General features: G+C 43.3%; 1 protein-coding gene across 1 annotated transcript in view; it reads left to right on the top strand.

The window, feature by feature from the left end:
* Positions 1–23,383, top strand: part of Stard9 (StAR related lipid transfer domain containing 9) — an 89,829-nt gene continuing 66,446 nt past the window's right edge. Inside the window, exons 1-3 of the mRNA XM_028767176.1 lie at positions 1–134; positions 2,294–2,363; positions 4,549–4,665. Of these exons, the coding sequence (XP_028623009.1) occupies positions 88–134; positions 2,294–2,363; positions 4,549–4,665 (234 nt within the window). The 5' untranslated portion in view covers positions 1–87. The remainder of the gene's footprint in view (positions 135–2,293; positions 2,364–4,548; positions 4,666–23,383) is intronic.

Below are 23,383 nucleotides of genomic sequence, written 5' to 3' on the forward strand. Positions count from 1 at the left end.
AGTGCCCGAGGCTGGGTCTGTTCGCTGGACGCCGGCCAGGGATGCTTCCGCCGGACTGCTGTGCGGGTCTTGGGTTGTGGCAGAGGGATGGCGAATGTGCAGGTGGCCGTGAGGGTCCGGCCTCTCAGCAAGCGGTGAGTCTGTCAAGAGGGGGCGCCTGAGGGGTCAAGTGAACTGAGAGGAGCGCGAGATCCCTGCCTTCCTCAGGATGGACTGGCGCGAAGAAAAACAATTAGGCACAAATTGTCACGGGGGCTCAGGGTCCAGAAGGCCTGGAGGGATAGGACTTCGCGTCCTAGGAGATAGCGGTTCCTGTGTGGCTCCAGGGCTCGATGCCCTGTGTGCAAGTCCGTGGTGACCTGCCAACTAGGGTTTCTAGGGACCCTGGCTTGGGTCTTGGTGCACCTAGTAGGGCCTTTCTCACGGAGCATGACGTGAGGACATACAAAAGGATGGGCAGACTCCACTCCTTTTGGTGTTCTGGGAGTACCCAAGTGAGGACTGGAGGCTGTGTGTTAGTATATACACATGGGATTGCTCCATGAGGACATAGGAAAAAGAATTCTCAGGATATGGAAGGGAAATTGAGGCCCAGAGAGACTACGGTTTCAACTTGTGCCCAGCAGTTGGTGTGATTTAAAGACTGAACTGTGACATAGGGGAAGTTTCTCCAAACGCCTGTTCTTGGTGTCCTCCGTGCTAGTTCCTAGTGCAGGAGTCTGATTCTGCACCTCTCAGCCCTTGAGACATCTAGTGTGTAGGTGCATGCTTCATCCTCTTTTCCTCTCACTTGGAAAGTCAGAGAACGCTTTGCCCAAGAGTTGGTGTCCAAGCTGTTCTGAATGATCTTTGAGTTTTCTGACAAGGGGAAGTGCAGAGTTCTTTAAGAACAGGAAGAGAAAGCAAATTTAGGCTCTTAGGGTCTGGATGGAAGACTTGGACATCTGCTTGGGTTGAAGCAGGAGATTGATAGGTGATGAAACTGGCAGAGTGTGGTTCTAGACCATACAACATATATTGGAATTGGTAGATTTTTTTTAACTGTCCAGTACACAAGATCATTTGGTATTTGGAAACTGAGGTCAAAAAGGGCATTGTCTCCTATGACAAAAATGGTTCTGTGTGGGGTTAGGTTTGTCCTTGTAGAGGCCATCTGCTTTGAAAAGTTTTGACAGAATGAGAGCAGTGAGATGGGAGGAACACAGAAGAGTGTACCCCAAACTGCTGTGGTTTGATTGGTAAATGGTTTTTAAACATCTGGCTTTACATCACTGCCTGTGGTGACTCAGGGCTGGGGGCTTCCTGGGAGTAGCTGCTGTCTGAGAGGAGATAGCTGCTAATAGATCTCATTCTTTCCAAACTGTCTTTTAGGGTTCTTAGGGACAGCGACATCAACCACTTACTCTAACTTTTTAGTTCCTTGGAAACTAGGAATTTCAAATAGCATGGATTAGATTAAGAAAATGATGTTGAAACTCCTTTGTTACTTGCAGTCACTGCTAAGAATAACATATCTCATCCAACAAAAATGGAAAACCAGGAGACTTACTTGTAGCCCCCGTGTAAAACCTTGAGAATAAGTGGTAGACTGTCAAGTCTCGGATCTCCGGGTGTGAGCAGATTTTTAGCAGGCTGCCGATTCACAACCATAGACTCAGAGGTAGTTATGTAAACACTCGGTGCAATCTCAGCCAAGAAGTTCATACCAGACCATTCTTCAATTCCCACAGAATTCTGCAGAGATAGTGGCAGTACCCACTGTTCATTGGGGCTGTTTTGTGTGTGTAGAATCTGCTGATTGTCTGTACTGACATTCAAATAAGTCATCAGCACTGATAATTGTACTTGTGAAGGATCCATTAAAGTCACCTAGCCAAAGCTAACATTATTTTTTTTCCAAATGAGAACATTGTCTTGTTTAAATTCTAAAAGCAGGATTTGACTTGCTACACCATGCTGCTCCTTTCTGAGATGCTCAAAATTATTCCTTTGTTAGGTTGTTCTATAGATCTAGAGAAGACCTTGAACAAAATAACAGCACAGAAGTGGTTTTGAAACACTAGCCTTGACCTCAGTTGTTTGTCATTGTGAGATGCTGTCCTTGTCTGTCCAGACTCGTTCACCATTGAAGAACACATCTGCCCAGTCTCTGCTCTGCCCCTACTGTCCTGTACTTTTCACAGGATGCATTATTTTTCCCCGCTTTTTTAGGATTCTTATGATACATGAGAATCTGTCTCAGAAAACAAAAAGTGTTTTTTTTCCTCACTTAAATTCTGTTCTTATTTCTTAGGGAGACCAAAGAAGGGGGAAGAATTATTGTGGAAGTTGATGACAAAGTGGCAAAAATCAGGAATGTAAAGGTAAGCCTGAATTTTTTTCCTAATTAAGAACTATTATATAATTAGGTGGCCTCTTGGGGTGAATATGTTTAATATATGAGAGAGCAGGAGATGTAAGAGGATTGTAGGGAAAGTTTGGACCAATCATAAAGCAAATAAACGACAGATAATTGTGCTTAGACTCCAGAAGATGTGGTGTTTTGGTCCATGGTCTGATAACTAGAATAGTGCAGCAGTTTTGGAAACTGATTAGTAGCTACTCTGAAACTAACCCCAGGGATGTAATAAGGGCCATGATTAGCTTAACTCATGCCAGGGCTAATTTGTGTGTTTGTATAACTCACCTGACCACCACTTAAACTTCATCCTGAGCCCCTCAACTGATAATACTTTATCCATGGCATCCTTAGGAATTTTAGCATTTACCTGATAATGTAGGGTTTGTTCTGACCATAATGTTGTCTAGGTATCAGACGTTAGCCTTCAGATCCCAGAAGGCCACTAGCCTGAGTCTTGGTGCAGATGTTCTTCCACAGCCCTGTTCAGCTTCAGAGCACAAGTGGACAGGCACAGGGGACTTCCTTCTTCCTCTGCACCCTCTCCTAGAGTCAACTTCCTCCACCCTTCCTGATGTGGAAGATGAATGTGTTCTCCTTTTGTGGACCTTGAACAGTGGAAAGAAGCCAAGAAAGTGACCACATGACAGCTGCTGTAGCTAGCTTGTGGTGTTAGCCAGCATTGCCAAGAACTGAGGAAGCTGAGGCAGAGCAGAGGTTATAGACCCCAGCCTCAGAGCTATGCCCTCTCTTGTGTAACTTCTGTGATGTGATTTGTTTCCTCTTGACATTAGCTCTTATTAAAAGAGAATGGGCCCTGCCAAAGTTTAAACAGGAGCTCCAGGAAGACAGGACCTTTCTCTCTCTGCCTCCTCTTACTTACCTCTCTTGCTAATCCACTTCATTGTACTTTTGGGTCTAGAGAATAGGCTTGGTCAAGAAGGAACTTTAAACAAATATTTATTTATTATTTTATGTATATGACTGTGAACCAGGTGTGTACCTCGTGCTCTAGGAGGCCAGAAGAGGGCATCAGATCTCCTCTCTGGGCCTGGAGTTGCCGATGGTTATGAGCCACCATATGGGTGCGGGAATCAAACCTGGGTCCTCTGGAAGAGCAGCCAGACTCTGAGCCATCTCTCCAGTCCTGAAGAACAAACTTTAGTTTTCCCTCTACACACCTTGGCTATTGACTTCCCTAAAGTCAGTTATCTACAAACCAGCTCTTACTCATGACAACCAGGTTCTTCTGTAGTTTCTGAATGGCTAGTGTCAGAGTTGCCTTTCCCTTTTCAAGCTTTATTCTTATATAAAATGTGTATTGAGAGTATATGTTCCCTTAATCTTTACCTGGGCTCTCTTAGTGCTGAGTTCTCCTCAAGGAGCTCCTCAAGGAGCCTTACTTTGCCTCCTGGAGCCTGGCAGAGGAGAATGGAGCAGCCAGCACACAAAGCATGCCTACAGGCTATGGTCATTTTGTAGTATCCTGCCCATTTTACATCTGTGAAGTAGGAATTAGGGGGGTTCATTCTTGAGTTTCTTTTACTCTTTGGAGAGGATGAAAGAGATCTTTGCAAGAGGCATGTTCTCACGCAGAGACCATTGTCACCTGAAAGCCAGAGTGTACATTTAAATATTAAGACTAGGCATTTCTGTAAAGAATGCCATTCTCCCCAGTACTCAGTACAGTTCCAAGTTTTGGCCCTACACTCCTCTGCCTTTGGATTATTCCTGGTCATTTATGTCAAAGACACCGACAGTTCATTCCTTCAAGAGCTTTCAATAAAAGCTCCAGATTGATGGAATCTTTTGGACCCAGGGGCTGTACTGCTCATCTGCTGTCAATATCCTCTGCAGAAATCCTTAGGGAAGAGGTGAGTGAGGAAGATGTCCCTTACAGGCTTTCTCTCCTGAGCTCATGTGTTTGTAAGCAGGAGACACGTTAGTGTCATAGGCATATTTAGTTCCTTGGGTCTCTATTTGTTTCTAATGAGATGGAGACAAGTGTTCTCTCTCTTCTTTTGTGGCTGTGATAAACATTCCAGGAGTTAGTCTAGGTCTCTGTAACTACAGGAGAACATAATCAAGAGCTCCTGTCCAGATTCCAGAGATACAACAAGGAAGAAACTGGATTCTGTGCTTAATTTTAGGTGGACAGTCGACCAGAGCGCTTTGGAGACACCCGGGAGAAGGTTGTGGCATTTGGTTTTGATTACTGCTATTGGTCAGTCAACCCAGAGGACCCTCACTATGCATCTCAGGAAGTGGTAAATGTCATTTTCCCTCCTTTTTCCTTTTTACAAATGTTTGCTATTAATTTACTTTTCAAGTTTATTATGGCAGTTGCAGTCTGGAAGTACTTTAATATTTTAACATTTGGGAAATCTCAATGCAAACTGGTTTTCAAGAGGAAAACTAATACATTTCGGACTGTTTAAAATTATTTCCATGATAGCATTGTCTCCTCAGTTTTTATAACTGGATACTTAGGTAAATTAGCATGGAATCTGAGTGATAGCTGTTTTGTATGACCCATTGGTTAGAGATGGTAGTGAGTGGCATCAGTTTTTTGAAAAATGATTCAAAGAGGTGGGAATAGACTGCTTGGTGGAGGAGTGGGAACTTCAGTGATGTCAATTTCCAGTTTGGGCCTCAGTGTGATTCATGTGGGGTTCAGTGCAGTTAGTCTTCTGCTATTGTATTGATCAGTAGGGCTCACCATAACCATGGGCTTGAATTGTGTGCAGCAGGACTGAGGGATCCTAGAAGCTAATATCTCCTTAGGATTTTTTTTTTATGTATATGAGTACACTGTCACTGTCTTCAGACACACTAGAAGAGGACATTGCATCCCATTACAGATGGTTGTGAGCCACCATGTGGTTGCTGGGAATTGAACTCAGAACCTCTGGAAGAACAGTCGGTGCTCTTAACCACTAAGCCATCTCTCCAGCCCTCTCCTTAGGATCTTAAGTGTGTATTTGTGCTCCTACACAGAATCTGAAAGGGAGAGATAGATAGTCTGCCAGACAGCAGGCGTGTATAGAGGTCAGTTCCAAAGCGATGCTGGCTGAGCATTGAGAGGACTGAGGCTTTGCTGGCTGGAGGAGTTGTTGGGCATCTTCTCGATGCCTTGTAGTTCTTGTCTATCTTTCTCAAGTTGTCAAAGCATCTAGAGATCTGGTCAGTGCATCTTTAGGGCATCGTTGTTTCTGGGAAGCAGTAGCGGTGTATTGTATTTCATTGGTTGAGCACTGTAGAAGGTTATGATTTCAGTCCTCATGATGGCAGTAAGCCTTGCTAGAACACAAAAAAAATCATCCTCATACTGGCAGTCATTAGGGTACTTTGTGACTAGTCTAGCCCTAAAGTTGAGAAAAAAAGTATATTTAGTAGGCATGGTGGCACATTCCTGTGCAAATTTGTTTCATGAATCTGTGAATATAAAATACCTTTTTTAGAGTTATGGGATGCTACATTAGACTTTATTTTTATTTTTAATTCTCTCTCTCTCTCTTCTCTCTCTCTCTCTCTCTCCCTCCTTCCTTCCCTCCCTCCCTCCCTCCCTCCCCCCCCCCCGTGTGTGTGTGCACATGAGTGCAGTGCCCTGGGCCTGGAGTTACAGGCAGTTGTGAGTTGTGAGCAGGTGGATGTGGATGCTGGAAATCAAGCTCAAGTCCTCTGTAAGAGCAGTATGTGTTCTTAACTTCTGAGCATCTTCCCAACCCTATGGGTCTTTGTTTTTTAATTCTAACATGCAATGTATGTTAGGCATCTGTCTACTGGTATTGGTGACACTTCCACTGAGATCTGCAAAGATTCAGGAAAAGAACTGCTACATAAAAGACACTGGTCTTTTCATTAACAGAAAGTATAAGCATTCTTTTCTTTTCTTTTTTGGTTTTTTGAGACAGGGTTTCTCTGTGTAGCCCTGGCTGTCCTGGAACTCACTCTGTAGACCAGGCTGGCCTCGAACTCAGAAATCCACCTGCCTCTGCCTTCCAAGTGCTGGGATTAAAGGCGTGCACCACCACCGCCCGGCTTAAGTATAAGCATTCTAAGAGCTGTTTTAGACTATCTAAGAGGTTGGTATCTGTAGTGTGTGTGTGTGTGTGTGTGTGTGTGTGTGTGTGCATATATGGTCATATGTATATATAAATTAGATATTAACAAGGTGTCACTATTCATAGATAGCTGTTAAGATGCCACCATTTATACAAAACCATTAACAAGATGATACCATTCAGAGATATCTGTTAACAAGCTGTCACAACTCATAGATAAATGTTAAAAAGATTTCACCATTCACTGTTAGGTGTTAACAAGCGTGTCATCAGATGTGATGGCGTGTACACACCCACCTTTCATCTCAGCACTTAGGAGGCAGAGCCAGACAGATCTGTGTGAACTGGGTCCAGTATGGTCTATATAGTGAGTTCCAGGCCATCTAAGGGTTACACAATTGAATCCTTGTTTCAAAAAACAAAACAAAACAAAACAGATGTTAATGTCACATCCACAGACAGCGTGTGATGATAATTAATTTCAGTTGTAGATTGATGAGCTCTAGACTCACCTGGCAGATGGCTCTGGGCGTGGCCGTAGGGATTGTCTTGATTAAGGTTAAGTGGGAACACCCATTCACTGAGAACGGAACCATTCTGTGGGCTGGGATCTTGGACTGTATTAAAAGGAGAAAGTAGGGTGAGAAGCCGGGCGGTGGTGGCGCTCGCCTTTAATCCCAGCACTTGGGAGGCAGAGGCAGGTGGATTTCTGAGTTCGAGGCCAGCCTGGTCTACAGAGTGAGTTCCAGGATAGCCAGGGCTACATAGAGAAACCCTGTCTCGAAAAACCAAAAAAAAAAAAAAAAAAGAGAAAGTAGGGTGAGCACTAGTGTTCATTGTGTTCTGCCTCCTGAGTGTGGATGCAGTGTGACCAGCCCATTTTAGCATCTGCTGTCTTACACTTTCATTGGATTAATAGACAGTAACCTGAACTGTGAGCCAAAGTAAACTCTCCCTATTCTGTTACTTTTATTAAGGTATTTAGCCATAGCAACAGGAGAAGTAACCAAGATGTCAGTAAGAGTGGGAGCAAAAGACTTTACCCACTAACCCAACCCCATAGCCCTCAGGCAGATTCCCAAGGCAGATCTTTGTTGATCAAAATGGTGTTGCACATCTTTAATCACAGAATTCAAGAGGCAGAGGTAAAGATCTATGAGTTCAAGGCCAGCATGGTCTATGTAGTGAGTTCCAGGCCAGCCAGGGCTACATGAGACCCTGTCTCAAAGAAAAAAAGGAAGAGAAGGGGAAAGGAGGGGGGGGGAAGGGGGGGGGAGGGGAGGGGGGAGGGAAGGGGAGGGGTAGGGGAGGGGAGGGGAGTGGAGGAGTGGGGAGCAGAGATTGAGGCTCTGGTGTCTGGGGAGTGTGATGGGATCACATAGCTGCCTTTATTACATAACCCTGTTGTTGCTAGCTTCCTATTATTGCTTTTTTTTAGAATTACATTTATTTGTGGAGAAGGTGTGTGTGCATGCCACAGCACACATAAAGAGGTCAAAGAACAACTTTTAGGAGACTTTGCTTTCCTTCCACCATGTGGGTCCCAGGGATCAAACTCAGGTCATCAGGTTTCGTGGCAAAAGACTTCACATACTGAGCTAACTCCACAGCCCTAAGGCAGATTCTTTTTTTTTTTTTTTAAATATTATTTATTTATTTTTATGTATGTGAGTACACTGTAGCTGTCTTCAGACACACACCAGAAGAGGGCATCAGATCTCATTACAGATTGTTGTGAGCCACCATGTGGTTGCTGGGGATTGAACTCAGGACTTCTGGAAGAGCAGTCAGTGCTCTTAACCTATGAGCCATCTCTCCAGCCCCCTAAGGCAGATTTTTAAGGTAGATATTTGTTGTTCAGAATTGCATTTATACCCTTTTAAAAATATTTGGACTTTCAGTCAAAACTTTTCTTCAAAATTGATCTTTGTGTGTGTGTGTGTGTGTGTGTGTCTCTGTGTGTGTGTGTGTGTGAGTTTATACTAATGCTAATCTGTTTCTGCTCTAAAGTTAGACCCCGGTTTGAGTTAAAGCATAGATACTAATTTACTGCCTTATTTTGGACAAGCTTTCTGAGTCCTATTTTTGTTAATTACATGTGTGTGTGTGTGTGTGTGTGTGTGTATTACTACCATTTTTGAGGTAGCATATATCTCAGAGTTATCATATGATGAAGGACTCGTTAAAGTAATTATGTTAGATTCCCACGTTACAGGTAGATACGTGAGTTTCTACGTGCTGTGGCTCAAATCCTGAACGACTGCTCTCTTACAGCAATGAGAAGCAAGCGCACACTTTTTTCTACCCCTTCTTTGAAGCAGATATTCCTCCTGAGACCAGAATGCTCCACTTGGGAAACTCAACTAAGTCCCTCCTGATGATGGCCAGCTGTGGGGTGGGAGTTCTCTGCTCACACACAGTATATTTACCCTATTGTATATTTGTAAAACTTCCCACAAGGAATTTTAGCTCAGCTTTACCCACCAGTGGCCATCACAACAAACCAGACTGTCAACAAAAATCAGGCCCTGCCCTTTGCAAAGCAATTGCCTCTACTCTCCTGGGAATCTTCATCTTAAAATAGTTTGTTATTTGGCTAAAATACATTACCCAAATCTTTATGACTTTTCAAGATTAAAAATTGTGTGGGTGAGGAGATTTTTCCTCCATAACCACTGAATCTAAAACTAAAATTACAGTAGTGAAATGATGTGGTTGCTGGTATTTTTATAGTTCTTTGGTCGTCATCGTACACTGGATACCAAACACCACACAACAAGTCTGTAAGCCTTTCAAGAGGAGAGAGAGTAGAAAGAAAACAGTGGGAAGGGAGAGAAAGTGGAAAGGGAAGAGGGAGAGAGAGAAAAAAGAGATAATAGATTTCCACCACTTTGGGACTTTACTCTGAGATTTTCAGAAACCTGGAGAGGCCTGGGAGAGGTACCATGCCTCCCTAGAACATGACTGTATCTGGGGGAATGCAGTAAAGAAACCACCAGAATGGCTGCTCCATGATTAGGGAGTATGTTTTCTATTGTGGATAAAAACAGAACATCCAGAGGCGTCTGGAAGGGTCCAGAGCAGAGAGAATGGGCTAACAGTGCAGAAGGTGAGAAGGGCCAGGAGGCTGTCATCTGGGTTTTGAAATGGGTTTGTGACTAGGGACTGAAGGAGCCTGGAAGCCAGCATAGGTTTTGATAGGCAACTGTAGGTATATGTCAATAGAGAGCCATATGTCTTTTCTGCCAGAGGCAAGGGAAATAGCTCCTTTTGGTGGATGGAACTGTTGCACAAGATCCTGAGGAATGCTGGCTTTTATCTAACCATCACTACTGCTTCTAAAGCCCAGGTTGTGCTAAGCCAAGACTCATTTCTGGACATACGCACTGTCTAAGACCTAATGGTGGTTAAAAGACTGTACTTCAGGAACCAAGAGGAAAACTGCATTAGAACAGCACACCTCGTGTGCATTTGTATGTGATTGTTTAATGTCATAATATTGACCCAAACATGCAAAGATGGGCTATAATGCCAAGTAGAGAACATGATTCAGTTTGCAGTTTATGGAGCATAAGAACTAGCTGGTCTCCGTGTCTGTTAGAATAGAACAGATTTCAGTTAATCTGCAGAGAATTATGTGTTGTTAAGATGTAAAGAATAGCCGGGCAGTGGTGGCGCATGCCTTTAATCCCAGCACTTGGGAGGCAGAGGCAGGCGGATTTCTGACCTCGAGAGTTCGAGGCTAGCCTAGTCTACAGAGTGAGTTCCAGGACAGCCAGGGCTACACAGAGAAACCCTGTCTTGAAAAACCAAAAAAACAAAACAAAACAAAACAAAAAAGATGTAAAGAATAGTTTATGGAGACTTTTGAATCCTGTTACGTGTTGTGGCTAAGTAGATTTCCAGAGTATTGAGTTGGGTGCGCACTTATGCTTACCAGTAATGCCAGGAGTCTGAGAGTCTCAGACCAGTATGGGCAACACGGAGACCTGTCTCAAAAAAAAAAAAAAAAGTAAGTAAATAAAAGACCAGTGTATTAATACTAGAAAAAGTACTAGGCACCATTCAGATTATTTTCTGTGTGTGCTCTAGTGCATGTGCCCAAGGTTGACTTCAGATCTTTCTTCCATTATTATATTTCACCTTTATTTTGTTTTCTACTATTTTAAAAATGTTTATTTTATTTATTATCACATGTAGGTGGGTATAAATATAGATGTCAGAGGACAACTCTGTGGAGTCTAGTCTCTCTTTCCATCTTAACATGGGTTCCAGGTCATCAGTCTTGCAAGACAAGCACCTTTCCACACTGAGCCATTTCACTGGCCTTCCACCTTTATCCTCTGAGACACTCTTTTCCAGAACCTAAAGCTCATTGATTTGGCCAGGCTGACTAGCCAGTGAGCTTCAGCTTGTCTCTGCTGGGAAGGGGGCCTGTGAGTGGTTACAGGCATGTCTGCTGTGCTTTTTATATGGGTTCTAGAGAGCTGAACTCAGCTCGGCCTGCTTGCCTGGCAGACACTTTATTGACTGAGCCATCTCCCCAGCCCAAGACTTTTTTTTATTATTCTTTTAGAAAAATTGAGATAGGATCTCAAGTAACTCAGGTTGGCCTTTGGCTTCAATCTTCACACTTTTGGGGTTGACCCGACTGGGTGACTAGGAAATGAAGAAAGGACAGACATGGGGTGCAAGAAAGCTAGGATTGCAGGCAGGGTCATGTGTTCTGAAGGAACTGCACCAGCAGCAGCCTGAAGTTTTATCAAGTTTATTTTATCCATTTGAACTAAGGAAATGGTTTATTGTACACACAACTGAATGAGGAGGCAGGTTTAGCCAAACTTAATAAGAGGTTTCTATGGGGAAACAATTTCAGACTTCGGTCACCCAGGAGGAGGAGCTGTGACGAGTTCCTGAATATTCTGTTTTTAGCTGAACACAGTCATTTTTAACATCCATACTTGGACTAGATGAAGGTTTTACCATTACCATGGATCTGACATTGGGGTCCTTGACATGGCTGTGTTCACATCAAAATACACATTCACTCAGGACTTTACCCACTCCCCAGAGGGCCTGAACCTGCTTTGTAACTCAGATGACCTTGAATTTCTGGTCTTCCTGCTTTTGGTAGGATTACAGGCAAGCACCACCAAGCCTGCTTTTATACAGAGATGGGAATCAAACCCAGAGCTTCATGCATGCTAGGTAAGCACTCTACCAATTAATGTAAAATATGTATTCCTAGAAACTTATTTCAAAGATGAAAGCTAGACACAAATTAAGTCATTAAGTCAGATTCTCTCACACACATGCATGCATGCACATATGCATTTTTCGCAAATACAGAATTGTCCTTAAATTGCAGGGAAGTGTCTGATGCTTATGGTGTTGGTAGGTAGGCACCAAGAACTGCAACATAAATGTCCCAGCCCAGGTGGTAGTATGCCATTAGACCAGCCCTAACCCCAGCTTTGCTCTGAACCGAGAGCAGGGCAATGTTGCTATCTAGTAATATGAAGGGATATTGAGCACCAGCTACTGGTTCTCTCCTGGGACCAGGGTTTGATTAGATGCTTCTGTTACAGAAGCAGCCCTTACTTCTGTCTGGGAACCTCATCCTATTACAAAATGAAGACAAGCTCTGCTATCTGCTGCTTCATGAAAGTAAGGAGGGTATGGAGAGGAGTCTGGCCTTCTCTTCTTTGGAATCTACTGAACTGAGAGAGTGAACGAAAGATTTGGGAAAAGAATAAAGATGGTGGAAAAGTGGCAGAAACTGAAAAGGGATTTTGAAGGTACAGCAAGAGCAGAAAATATAAGGAACAAAAATGGAGTGGAACAGAGAGTTCACTGAGAAGCAGGCACTGCTAGAATTATATTACTATGCAGAGTGGTTCTATTTCCATTTAAGGGTAACTGTGGGTTCTGAGAGAGTGAGTAGCTTCTTAAGGTCTTACAACCGAGTGATAGCACCAACAATCAAATCCTTGACTGGTGACAGCAGAGTCCAGGCTTGCGCACATAGCATCCTTCACAGTTTGTTCCTGTATTTCTAATGCCACACATCTTAAATGACCTCGTAATGATTAGTAAATTAATTGTTCAATTAATAATTTGATGGGTGACAGGTAAGCTAAAACTGCCTTTTTTTTTCAGAGACAGTTTTGTTTTTATTTTTAATTATGTGTTTGTGCATGAGCATATATGAAGAGGGTGTTGGATCCCCTGGAGTTGGGGTTCCACATGGTTTTGAGCACCATGATGTGGATGCCGTCAACTGAACTTGTGTTACTTGCAAGAGCAGCAAGCACTAGAGCTGGGGGAATGAGTCAGCCATTAAGAGCATTTGTTGCTCTAACCAGAGGGACCTAGATTCGATTCCTAGTAACCACTTGGTAGCTCATAACCATCTGAAACTCTAGTTCCAGGAGATACAAAGACCTCTTCTTTCTGGCATCTGAGAGTACTGTACACAGATATGCATGTGGGCAAAACACTTACACACATAAAAATAATAAATTGTAAAAACAAAAGTAGACTCTAACTTATTTTTTTTGCATTCAAAATTGATCCTAGTACTTTTTTTTTTTTTTTAACATGACAGGCACACAATTCTACACAGAGCTACATTCCCAGGTTCACCTTCTTGAATCTTGTTGCCCATTATAAGGCACCATCCCAGTTGACACAGATGTCAGAGTTTCTCTGCATTGCCTTTTCCTGGCTCATGCATGTGCTGGGGGAGCTCAGCCATGTGTGGGTGTCAGAGCATTTTCTCATGAATATTTGCAGAGCTATGTACATTCCATCCTTAGTGTTGTTTCTTTCTATTCAAGATGGAGTCAGAAGTAAAAGGGAGAGAAGTTTGTAAGAAAAAGCCCTTTTGTGCAGCAACTGGATGGGGCTTTGCAGGCCTGCAAGGGGGAGGGAGAGAGGCATGAGCCGATCACTGCAGTTTGCTCTCTCTGCCAGCAGCACAGCTGCTTAGCTCCGTAAGCACAGCCTTGTGCTGGATTTGGAAGAAATAAGGTCATTCTTTTGGCATTGTCTAACTTGTTTTTCCCCTTTCTCTAAACTTAACTGTGACTTTTAGAAGATTAGCTTTTAGATTCATAGAAACATCTGAAGAACAGAGTTCCCTAACACTAGAGGTTGCTGCTGATGCCAAATTCCTATACAAAAATAGGCCAGAAAAACTGGAAAATTCTTTTAAAATGCAAAAAGTAGTTTGAAGTGGTTTGTTTGTTTGTTTGTTTTGTTTTCCCCTGAGTGAGTCAAGGGTTGTAGGAATTCCTGGGCTATCTGGAGCCTTGGGGGTCTAGGCTGAGCAAAGGTTGTCTGTGAGGGAGGAACACTTGATAGACAGTTTCTGAGACAGTTGTCCTTGATGTTAACCAAGTGGTCTCACTTGCATCTGCAATGCTGAGAACTGTTCTTAGGCTCTCATCCTGTTCTCCACACTTGGGCTTGTTCTGAGGGCCAGTGCGATTGTCATCTCATTAAAGAGGAAGCACCCGCAGATGGTGATGACTGCTTTGAAGAGTCTTTGGGAAAGTGATTTCTAAACAAGAGTAAAATCATCTAAACAAGAGTAGAAAGTAGCCCTTTAAAAGACCCAAACTCTCTCTCTTTTTTTTTATTGGATGTTTTATTTACATTTCATATGTTGTCCCCTTACCCCATCCCCTACCCACCCAGGAACTCCCTATCGCCTCACCCCTCCTCCTTCTTCTCTGTGGATATAACCCCTACCTACCCCCCCCCTCCCACCTCCCCCCCCCGCAAAAAACTCCCACCCCCTGGGGCATCCAGCCTTCATGAGGTCAAGGTTCTCTTCTTCCACCTATGTCCAGCAGGGCCCTCCACTTTTACATATTCAGCTGAAGCCCTGGATCCCCCCCTAAGTGCTCCCAGGCTGGTGGTTTAGACCCTGGGAGCTGTGGTTGGTTGGTATTGTTGCTCTCCTCATGGTGCCGCAAACCCTTTCAGCTCCTTCAGTCTTCACTCTAACTCCTCTATTGAGAACCCCATGATCAGTTCAATGGCTAGTTGTGAGCATCTGCCTCTGAATATGTCAGACTCTTGCAGACCTCTGAGGAGACATCTATATCAGGCTCTTATCAGCATGCACTTCCTGACTTCCACACAGCATCTACCTTTGGTGACTGCACATGGGATGGATACTCAGGTGGAATAGTCTTCAGACGGCCCCTCCTTCAGTTTCTGTTCCTCACTTTGTCTCCATATTTGCTCCCTTGAGTATTTTGTTGCTCCTTCTAAGAAGGACCAAATCACCCCCACTTGGTCTTCCTTCTTCATGAGCTTCATGTGGCCTGTGAGTTGAGTCTTGGGCATTTCAAGGTTCTGGGCTAATGTCCAATAATCAGTGAGTGAATACCATGTGTGTTCTTTTGTGATTGGCTTACCTCACTCAGGATGATAATTTCTAGTTCCATCCATTTGCCTAGGAACCTCTCGAATTCATTGTTTTTAATAGCTGAGTAATACTCCATTGTGTAAATATACCACATTTTTTGAATCCATTCCTCAGTTGAAGGACATCTGGGTTCTTTCCAGCTCCTGGCTATTATAAATAAGGCTGCTATGAACATAGTTGAGCATATGTCCTTGTTATATGTTTGAGCATCTTCTGGGTATATGCCTAGGAGTGGTATAGCTGGATCCTCAGGTAATGCTATGTCCAATTTTCTGAGGAACTGCCAGACTGATTTCCAAAGTGGTTGCACCATCTTGCAGTCCCACCAACAATGGAGGAGTGTTCCTCTTTCTCCACACCCTCGCCAGCATCTACTATCACCTGAGATTTTAATCTTAGCCATTCTGACTGGTGTGAGATGGAATCTCAGAGTTGTTTTGATTTGCATTTCCCTGACGACTAAGGATACCAAACTCTCTTATATTTATATATGCATGCCATTGAGTTCGTGTGGCGGTCAGAGGACAGCTTCGTAGAGTCAGTTTTATTCCTTCTCCTCTTATGTAGGTTCTGTGCATTGAACTCAAGTGGCTAAGCTGGTGTGGTAAGAGCTTCTTCATCTTGCTGGCTCCAAAGGTAGCCTTTTAAACAAAGTATCTATATATCTGTCACAGTAGATAGTTGTGTCCAGCCTGGCTGACAGCAGCTGGCTTCCCCTGAGGAAGGTTTTCTTGCTCAGCCTTCCCAGGTGCTAAATCTTCTCTCTTTACACTATGGAGCAAGTCTAGTCCAAATCAGCACCGTTTCAATAGTCTTTGATTTAGAGAACCAGCACAGCTGATCAACAAAAGGCCTTCAGTCCCAGCTTTTGGGAGGCAGAGGTGAGTGGATTTCTCTGTGAGGCCAGCCTGGTCTATGTAGACATACTTATTTCCAGGACATCCAGAGCCTGTCTCAAAAAACCAAAGGGAGTCAGGGGTGGCCAGGTAATTTTTATTTTCAGTGATAAGAAGAAAGAGTGCTGTGGTTGTTTGAATATGTTTGGCTCAGGGAGTGGTATATTAGGAGGTATGGCCTTGTTGGAGGAAGTGTGTCACTGTTGGGGGTGGGCTTTGAGATTCTCCTCCTAGCCAAGTGGTAGTCAGTCTTCTGCCTGCCTAGATGCTGCTATGCTTCCTGCCTTGATGATAATGAATTGAACCTCTGAAACTGTGAGCCAGACCCACTTAAATGTTCTTTTTTTTGTGGGGTGGGGGGTGGGCTTCGAGACAGGGTTTCTCTGTGTAGCCCTGGCTGTCCTGGAACTCACTCTGTAGACCAGGCTGGCCTCGAACTCAGAAATCCACCTGCCTCTGCCTCCCAAGTGCTGGGATTAAAGGTGTGAGCCACCACTGCCCGGCTTAAATGTTCTTATAAGAGTTGCCTTGGTCATGGTGTCTCTTCACAACAATTGAAACCATAATTAAGACAAGTCTCAAAAAATCTAGTTCATTCATATTGTAGAAGATGAGGAGGAGAGAATAAGAGCTGGAGAAAAATGAGGGGTGTGAGATGCTGACTTCCAGGCATGACATGGCTGCTGTACTCTTTAACTCAAAGCAGCTGTGATTACTCGCACACAAGCTGGATCACACTGAGCCTGCCAGAACTGCATTGTGGGAAGGGCCGTGAGGCTCCACCCTTACTTGAGGATTTTAAGCAGTTAACAGTGGTGGGGGGAGAGAGAGATATTGTCTTCAGTAGAGTAGCCTCTGATAAAGTGCACATTTCTGTAATTCCTTGAAAAATAAAAGAGCAGAGGAAGAGAACTTGTAAAGTAAAAAGGGAGGAGTTAGGAAGAGGAAGTGAGGGGGACTTAGTATGAGGGGAGAAGAAAGGAAAGATTAGCAGGGCAAATAAAACTGAAATATAGTATGTACCCATATGAAAGTTTCATAATGGAACCCATTATATATAGTTAATATATGCTAATAAAAACATTTTAAAAATATGATTAACAATATGATTGCTCTCTTTGTAATGAGATAGATCCTAAATCTGTTGATTCTCTTCCAAAATTGAGAGAGACATTCTTGCCTGAGACTTGAAAGTAAGAAAACACATACACACACACCAGAGTGAGTGCATGCACACACATTTAACCTCAGCTCCTTGGATTTCCAAAAGGATCAGTGACTTCTCAGAGCATCATGTGACTCACTATTTAACTTGGAGTTTACTCTTTAGTTTCATTCTGTCATTTTTAACCAGGAGCCTGTAGGCCACATAGGGCCTATGATAACTATGAATGCTGCAAAACGCAAAAGTGTCACCTAAACTAAAATACTGAAGTAGTTTTGTTTTTTTGTGTGTGACTAGTTTTTGTATCTCAGTTGTGTAAGTTTTTGAATATGTGCTTTGTAGATGTCAGCATCATGTCAATAATGTCAAGAAATATTCATTGTATATCATGTAGTCCTATAACACAATAGGTGTATGGGTCTCATCTGCCTGAGACTGGCCTCAGTATATTACGTATGGGCTTTATGGAGGGCCCTGGTTCTGTTGTTTAAACATCAATAGAAATCTCTTCTCTTTCTGCAGAAAAGGCATAGTAAACAGTATTTTGCAACTATGAAGCAGGGGAATATGGGCTATTTATATTCCCTCTTCCTTCAAGTCTGAACACAATAAAAGCCTGAACTCCAATAATGACTGTGTGTCCAGGCATCAGTCAGTCTGGATTTTTTGGGGGGGAGTAGGGGATTGGGAAGGGGACAGGGTGGGTGATGACAGGGTCTCACTATGTCGCCCTTGCTGGCCTGAAACTTGGACATGTAGACTAGCCTGGCCTTGAACTCTTAGAGATCCACCTGCCTCTGCTTCCCCAGAGCTGGGATTAAAGGCATGGGCCACCACACCCAGCATAGATTTTGAAGCTGTAGAAGGCAGAACCCTGTGGAGCTGATATAAGCAGATGTGGAATTAAGCCCTAAAATTCTCAGTTTATGCAGTCTCTTAAGTAACTGTTGCTCAGAGGCATTTTTCTTGGGGATTTACTAGAAGTAGTCGATTATTCCTTTATCACTCATTTCATCGTTTGACTCCTATTTCTGAAGTCAGGCATTTAGGCACAAGACAGGTGCTTTCTAGGGATACTCACCGAGTTGATGTAGGAGGAAAATTAATACTGCTTCCATGGAGTTGAGAGGGACAGTGGTTCTACTGAGATGGAATTAGACAAGAATAGAAACCCTTAATTACTCTCTCTGTTTTTCTTCCCCTGTTAAACTGATCCCATCTTACTTGTGGTGGTGTTGTGGCGATGTTAAATACAGACATGTCATGGTCTCGGGCTGGTATGGTTTTTCCTTTTGTTCCACATCAGAGATTTCAAGAAAGTTAACAACTTCTTCCTTCTCTTTAAGCACCTGGAAACATTCCATGGAGTTTAGTGATTCAGTTTCAGGGTTTGGAAAAGTCAGAGTTAAGTTTGGAAGTATTTTTGTAACCAACTTGCAGCCATGGAAAAAAATGCTTTTTTTAAAAATTTGTTTTGTTTGAAACAGGGTCTCATGTAGTTCACACTTGTGCCACCATGCCTGGCGGCGGCGGCGGCTGCTGCTGCTGCTCCTCCTCCTCCTCCTCTTCCTCCTCCTTCTGTTCCTTCTTTTTCTCCTTCTTCTTCTTCCTTTTTTAGATTTATTTATGTATGTGAATACACTGTCACTGTCTTCAGACACACCAGAAGAGGGCATCAGATCCATTACAGATGGTTGTGAGCCACCATGTGGTTGCTGGGAATTGAACTCAGGACCTCTGGTAGAGCAGTAAGGGCTCTTAACCTCTGAGCCATCTCTCCAGCCCCATGCCTAGCTTCTTAAAATGATGTTGTTTTGAGATAGTTTCACTATGCAGACTAGGCTATCCTCAAACTTGTTCCTGCCTCTCCCATCCTCCAGCTAGGACTACAAATATGTGCCACCTTACTCTGCTGAACTATCATCATTTGCTCGCTACCCTGTTCTAGGTACTAAACTGGATATTTGAGTTCTGTTATCTCATTGGTTCTTCACGGCAACACAGCAACCCTGGAAAGTGAGTGAGTTAGCAAGGCCCCTGCTTACAGATGGGATAATTTGTCCCTGGTCACACTACTAAGGAGTGAATCTAGATTTAAACCCAGGTTTGCTGCCTCCAAAACCTTGATTTTTATATTAAGTTTTCCTAAGTGCTGTTTGAACTTGCTCCATGTCTTGACTGTGTGCTACAGTCTGATATTTAAAGTGTGAGATGAATTAGCTGACAATTAGAAGATACTGGACTGTTAAGTAGAAAAGACCAAAGGTCATGAATGAATGACATCTATTTTTTTTGTTTGTTTGTTTTTTGTTTTTTGAGACAGGGTTTCTCTGTGTAGTCCTGGTTGTCCTGGAACTCACTCTGTAGACCAGGCTGGCCTCGAACTCAGAAATCCGCCTGCCTCTGCCTTCCAAGTGCTGGGATTAAAGGCGTGCACTACCACTGCCCGGCGAATGACGTCTTATTTTCAGGCCCTCTTTGTGACTCTTCTCTTTCTGAGAAATGGGGAGCATCACCTAATTTTAGTTCTGTAATCAGAGTAAGTGTTTGTCTGTGGATCCAGTCAAGATGCCTTAGTCTAAATTACTTGACTACTTTCATGGACTTTAGTATTCTGTGAGATACAGGCAACAGCCTATACTTTGAGTCAGATGTTGAAGTGTGTGTAGCTGGCGGTGCTCCCTTGGGGGCTGGGATCTGCACACCAGCCCTGTAGTCAGTGTGCTGTTTAACTCTTTATGTAACTATGATAAATCCTCAATTTGCTGTCCTCCTGCCTCAGCCTCCTGAGTGCTGTGATTACAGAGCTACACTAGCTCATTGTGCTCTTTTTCTTCCCAGGATGTCTCAGCATTCCTAGCACCCCGTTTTCCAAGTAGGTTCTCTTTCATCTGTGGTATACCTTAGGATACCAGTTTCCCATCAGAGGAGAATGAATCTAAGTCCACCAGAATAAATCCAGAAGACCTAATATATGATGCTTTTGTTTTTGTTTGTTTGGAGACAGAGTTCCCTGTATAGGCCAGGCAGGCCTGGAATTAAGATCTTCTTGCTTCAGCCATGCCTGTTCCAGGAATATTTGTAAAGCTGGAGTTAGCTTTGTGTAGTTTGAAACTGACTTGAAGTCTGAGGGCTGAAGCGGAAGAAGTGGCTTGAAGCCAGTGTGTTTTGAGGTCTTGTGACTAATATGCAGCCTGCCCCTTCTATAAAGGCTTTGGGACTGGAGGAGGGGAAGGCTTTAGGCAGGAAGGTGTACTGCCAGTGGACTGTCTGAGGTAGATGCTGTACAGATCATCACAAAATCTGTTAAACTAAACCTTAAAGTGAGATGGGCTTCAACTGGCCTTGCTAAAGTATGAAACATGTACACTTTCATCTCTATTACTGACATTGACCTGGAGAGACCCTTCAGATTAAATTAAATTAAAAACAGGAAATAAGCTTCTAGCAGCATAATTGTCGGAAAAGTTTTTCCACATAGGCACAATCATTTGGGCTTGTTTTCCTTCCCCTATATTTATGTATGTGTAGTGTGCAGGCATATATGGAGTTGCCTGCATGTGTGCATGTGTGTGTGTAGGCCCAAGGTTGATGCCCAGTGTCTTCCTCAGTCACTCTGAGTTAAGTGCTGAGGCAGCCTCTGTTGCTGGATTCAACTTTTGCCTAATCTAGATGGAATTCTCTGTCTTCCCTTCCTGCATGCTAGGATGTAGGGTGAGCTGCCACACCCACCCAGCTCTTTTGTTCTAAGAACACAAACACTAGGTTTCACATTTGCCTTGTCTAGTGAGCTCCCCGCCCACCGAGCCATTTACTTGACTACCTCTTAGTGCCGGACCAAACCCATTATAAACAATGCTAAGGAGCTTTTATGAGCACACTGAAAACAGTGCTGTGTGCAACACTGACCTGGTGATGTGCTTTTGGATGAAGATAAAACATGTGGAAAGTAATTCAGGCGGGATTTAGACGAAAAGTACAGAACAGACATAATGAAATTTTCTTCCATATATTTTTTGTGAGCGTACTGGAGTCAGTCTATAGTTGGTATGCGTTCATTACTCATTCTTTCCATGGTAATGAATTCACTGTGTTACATGTGGGTGCCATGTCTGAGCCTCAGCCTTAAATGAGTTCCCTTCTTTCCAGTATTTGAGGAACTTGCCTAGGGTTTTCCTGTGATAGCAATTCCAAGGTGGCCCTGGACACAGGGATCCAGCTCCCAGGACTGCTGTTTGTTTGTTTGTTTGTTTGTTTTTACATGCCATCCTCATGAGAGCAGTGTGTGTAGGGAAAGTTATATTTGAGAAGGGAAGGAAGGAAGGGACAATGAGTCTAAAAGCTGGGAAGGAAGAGCTCATTTGTTTTTGTTTTATTTTTCCTTTCTCACAGATGTGGTATTGTGTTAAATAAACATTGTGTTGAGGAAGGTTTTGAAAGCACTAAGACTATGATGCAGACTCTCTGCATAGCCCTGCCTTTGCTCACAAGCCTCATCTGGCTCAAGTGATGTATTATGAACTGTGTGATCAAAAGGAGCATTGCCATTTGCTGTGGTGTAAATCCACTTAAACCGTATATGTGTACAGGTACGCTCTCACACACACAATCACACACACACTACATTAGTATTTTAAAATAAGCTTATAAAATAATGTGATTCTCTATGACTTTTTCAGGCATCCTGAGTGTTACTTATGTATCTCTCCTTCTTCGCTCTCCCTCTGTGTTACCAACATTTTTTTAATAGTGTCCGAATACTTGAGATGCATGCTGAAATCTGAGAACCAGTGGGGTTATTTTTTTGTTTTGTTTTATTTTGTTTTTGAGACAAGGTTTTTCTATGTAACAGCCCTGACTGTTCTGGAACCTTCTTTGTTTAGACCAGGCTGGCCTTGAATTCACAGAGATCTGCTTGTTTTTGCCTCCTGAGTGCTGAGATTAAAGACATATGCCAGTACAGCCAGCCAAGAACTAGTGTTTTATAAATTTTCTATTCATTGGCAAATAGGAATGTTGTACTTACAGGTTGGAGGAACTATGCTAAGCTGAAAAACAGCTATCCTAAATGGGCTAGTTCCTTCACAGTCTAGTTTACAAAGTACTTTCAGCTAGGTGTAATGGTGCACACCTTTAATCCCAGCACTCAAGAGGCAGAGGCAGGCATGTCTCTGTGAGTTCAAGGCCAGCTTGGTCTACATACAGAGCTCCAGGACTATATAGAAAGACCCTGTCTTAAAAAAACAAAAAAAGTACCTTTACATATGCTGCCATATCTGGTGTAGTTGGTTATCACAAAATGGTCATGACAGTTAACCATTACCCCCTCCACCCTCCAACTCCCACTTTCTACTGAGCATCAAATAAAGGGATATATCTGAGCCTGCCAAGCAGAATGGTAATGTATACCATTGAGCTATACATTATAGGTGGGCTGGCAACCATTCTTTTATTTAAGATTACCTCTTTAAATTGTAGAGCTGAGTGAGGCTGGGTGATATGGAGTAGTAGGTAAAGGTGCTTGACAGAGCCTCATGACCGGAATTCAGTCCCCGGGACCGTCATGGTAGAAGGAGAGAACCAGCTTCTGCAACTTGTCCTGTGACCTCTGACAGGTGCACTGTGGTGTAAGAGCACGTGCCCCTGCAGGAAGCATGGATGGATGGATAGACAGGTAGACAAAGAGATAGAAAAGTTGTAGAATTGAGCCTGCTATTCGGAGTGACAGACAGACAGGCAAGCTGTAGAGCTGAGGCTGCCATTTGGAGTCATCTGTGTCCGAATCCTGGGCTTAGTTTTACAGTGACACATAGCCTTTTTATTTAAACATGGGCTCATAGTTTTTTCAGTGGTTTCTGCAATAGCAGACCCTGCTACTGTGAAAGCAATTTTCTAGGAAATATTGCTAGAGGAGAAAGGGCAGGTGGAATGAAGAATGGGGAGGGACAACAAGGAAGGAAGCTGAGCAGGTGTCACTCAGGGTTGGGTCAGAGCAGTCCTAATAAGTTAGGCTCCTCCAGTTGTCTTAAATAGGTCAGTTAGAGGATCATGTAATGGTGAAAAGCAGAAAGGGAGATTTATTAAATGTGGCCACATTGGGAAGAGGAACAAGGAGATCCAGTGATCCCCAACCTCCAGAATGACCTTGTGGAGCCTGACAAGAGGTCAGTTTTAAATAGAAGGAAAAGTCAGGTTTAAATAGTGAAGCCAGGCTATTGAGGTGTGATCCCATCCACAGCATTGTCTAAGCTCTCTTCTCTGTTACAAGGTGATCTAACCAGGCTTGTTTGAACCAGGCTTCAGCCTTTTCTTTCTCCCAGTGTGAGAGTTCTCAAAAAATTATAATTTCTTGGAGTCTATCGTCTCAGAGTCTGATAACCAAAGGTAGCTTCAAGAATCTCTTTAGAAAATCTTCATTCC

Source organism: Grammomys surdaster, unplaced genomic scaffold (genome assembly GCF_004785775.1).
Source record: "Grammomys surdaster isolate TR1022 unplaced genomic scaffold, NIH_TR_1.0 170, whole genome shotgun sequence".
Lineage (NCBI taxonomy): Eukaryota > Metazoa > Chordata > Mammalia > Rodentia > Muridae > Grammomys > Grammomys surdaster.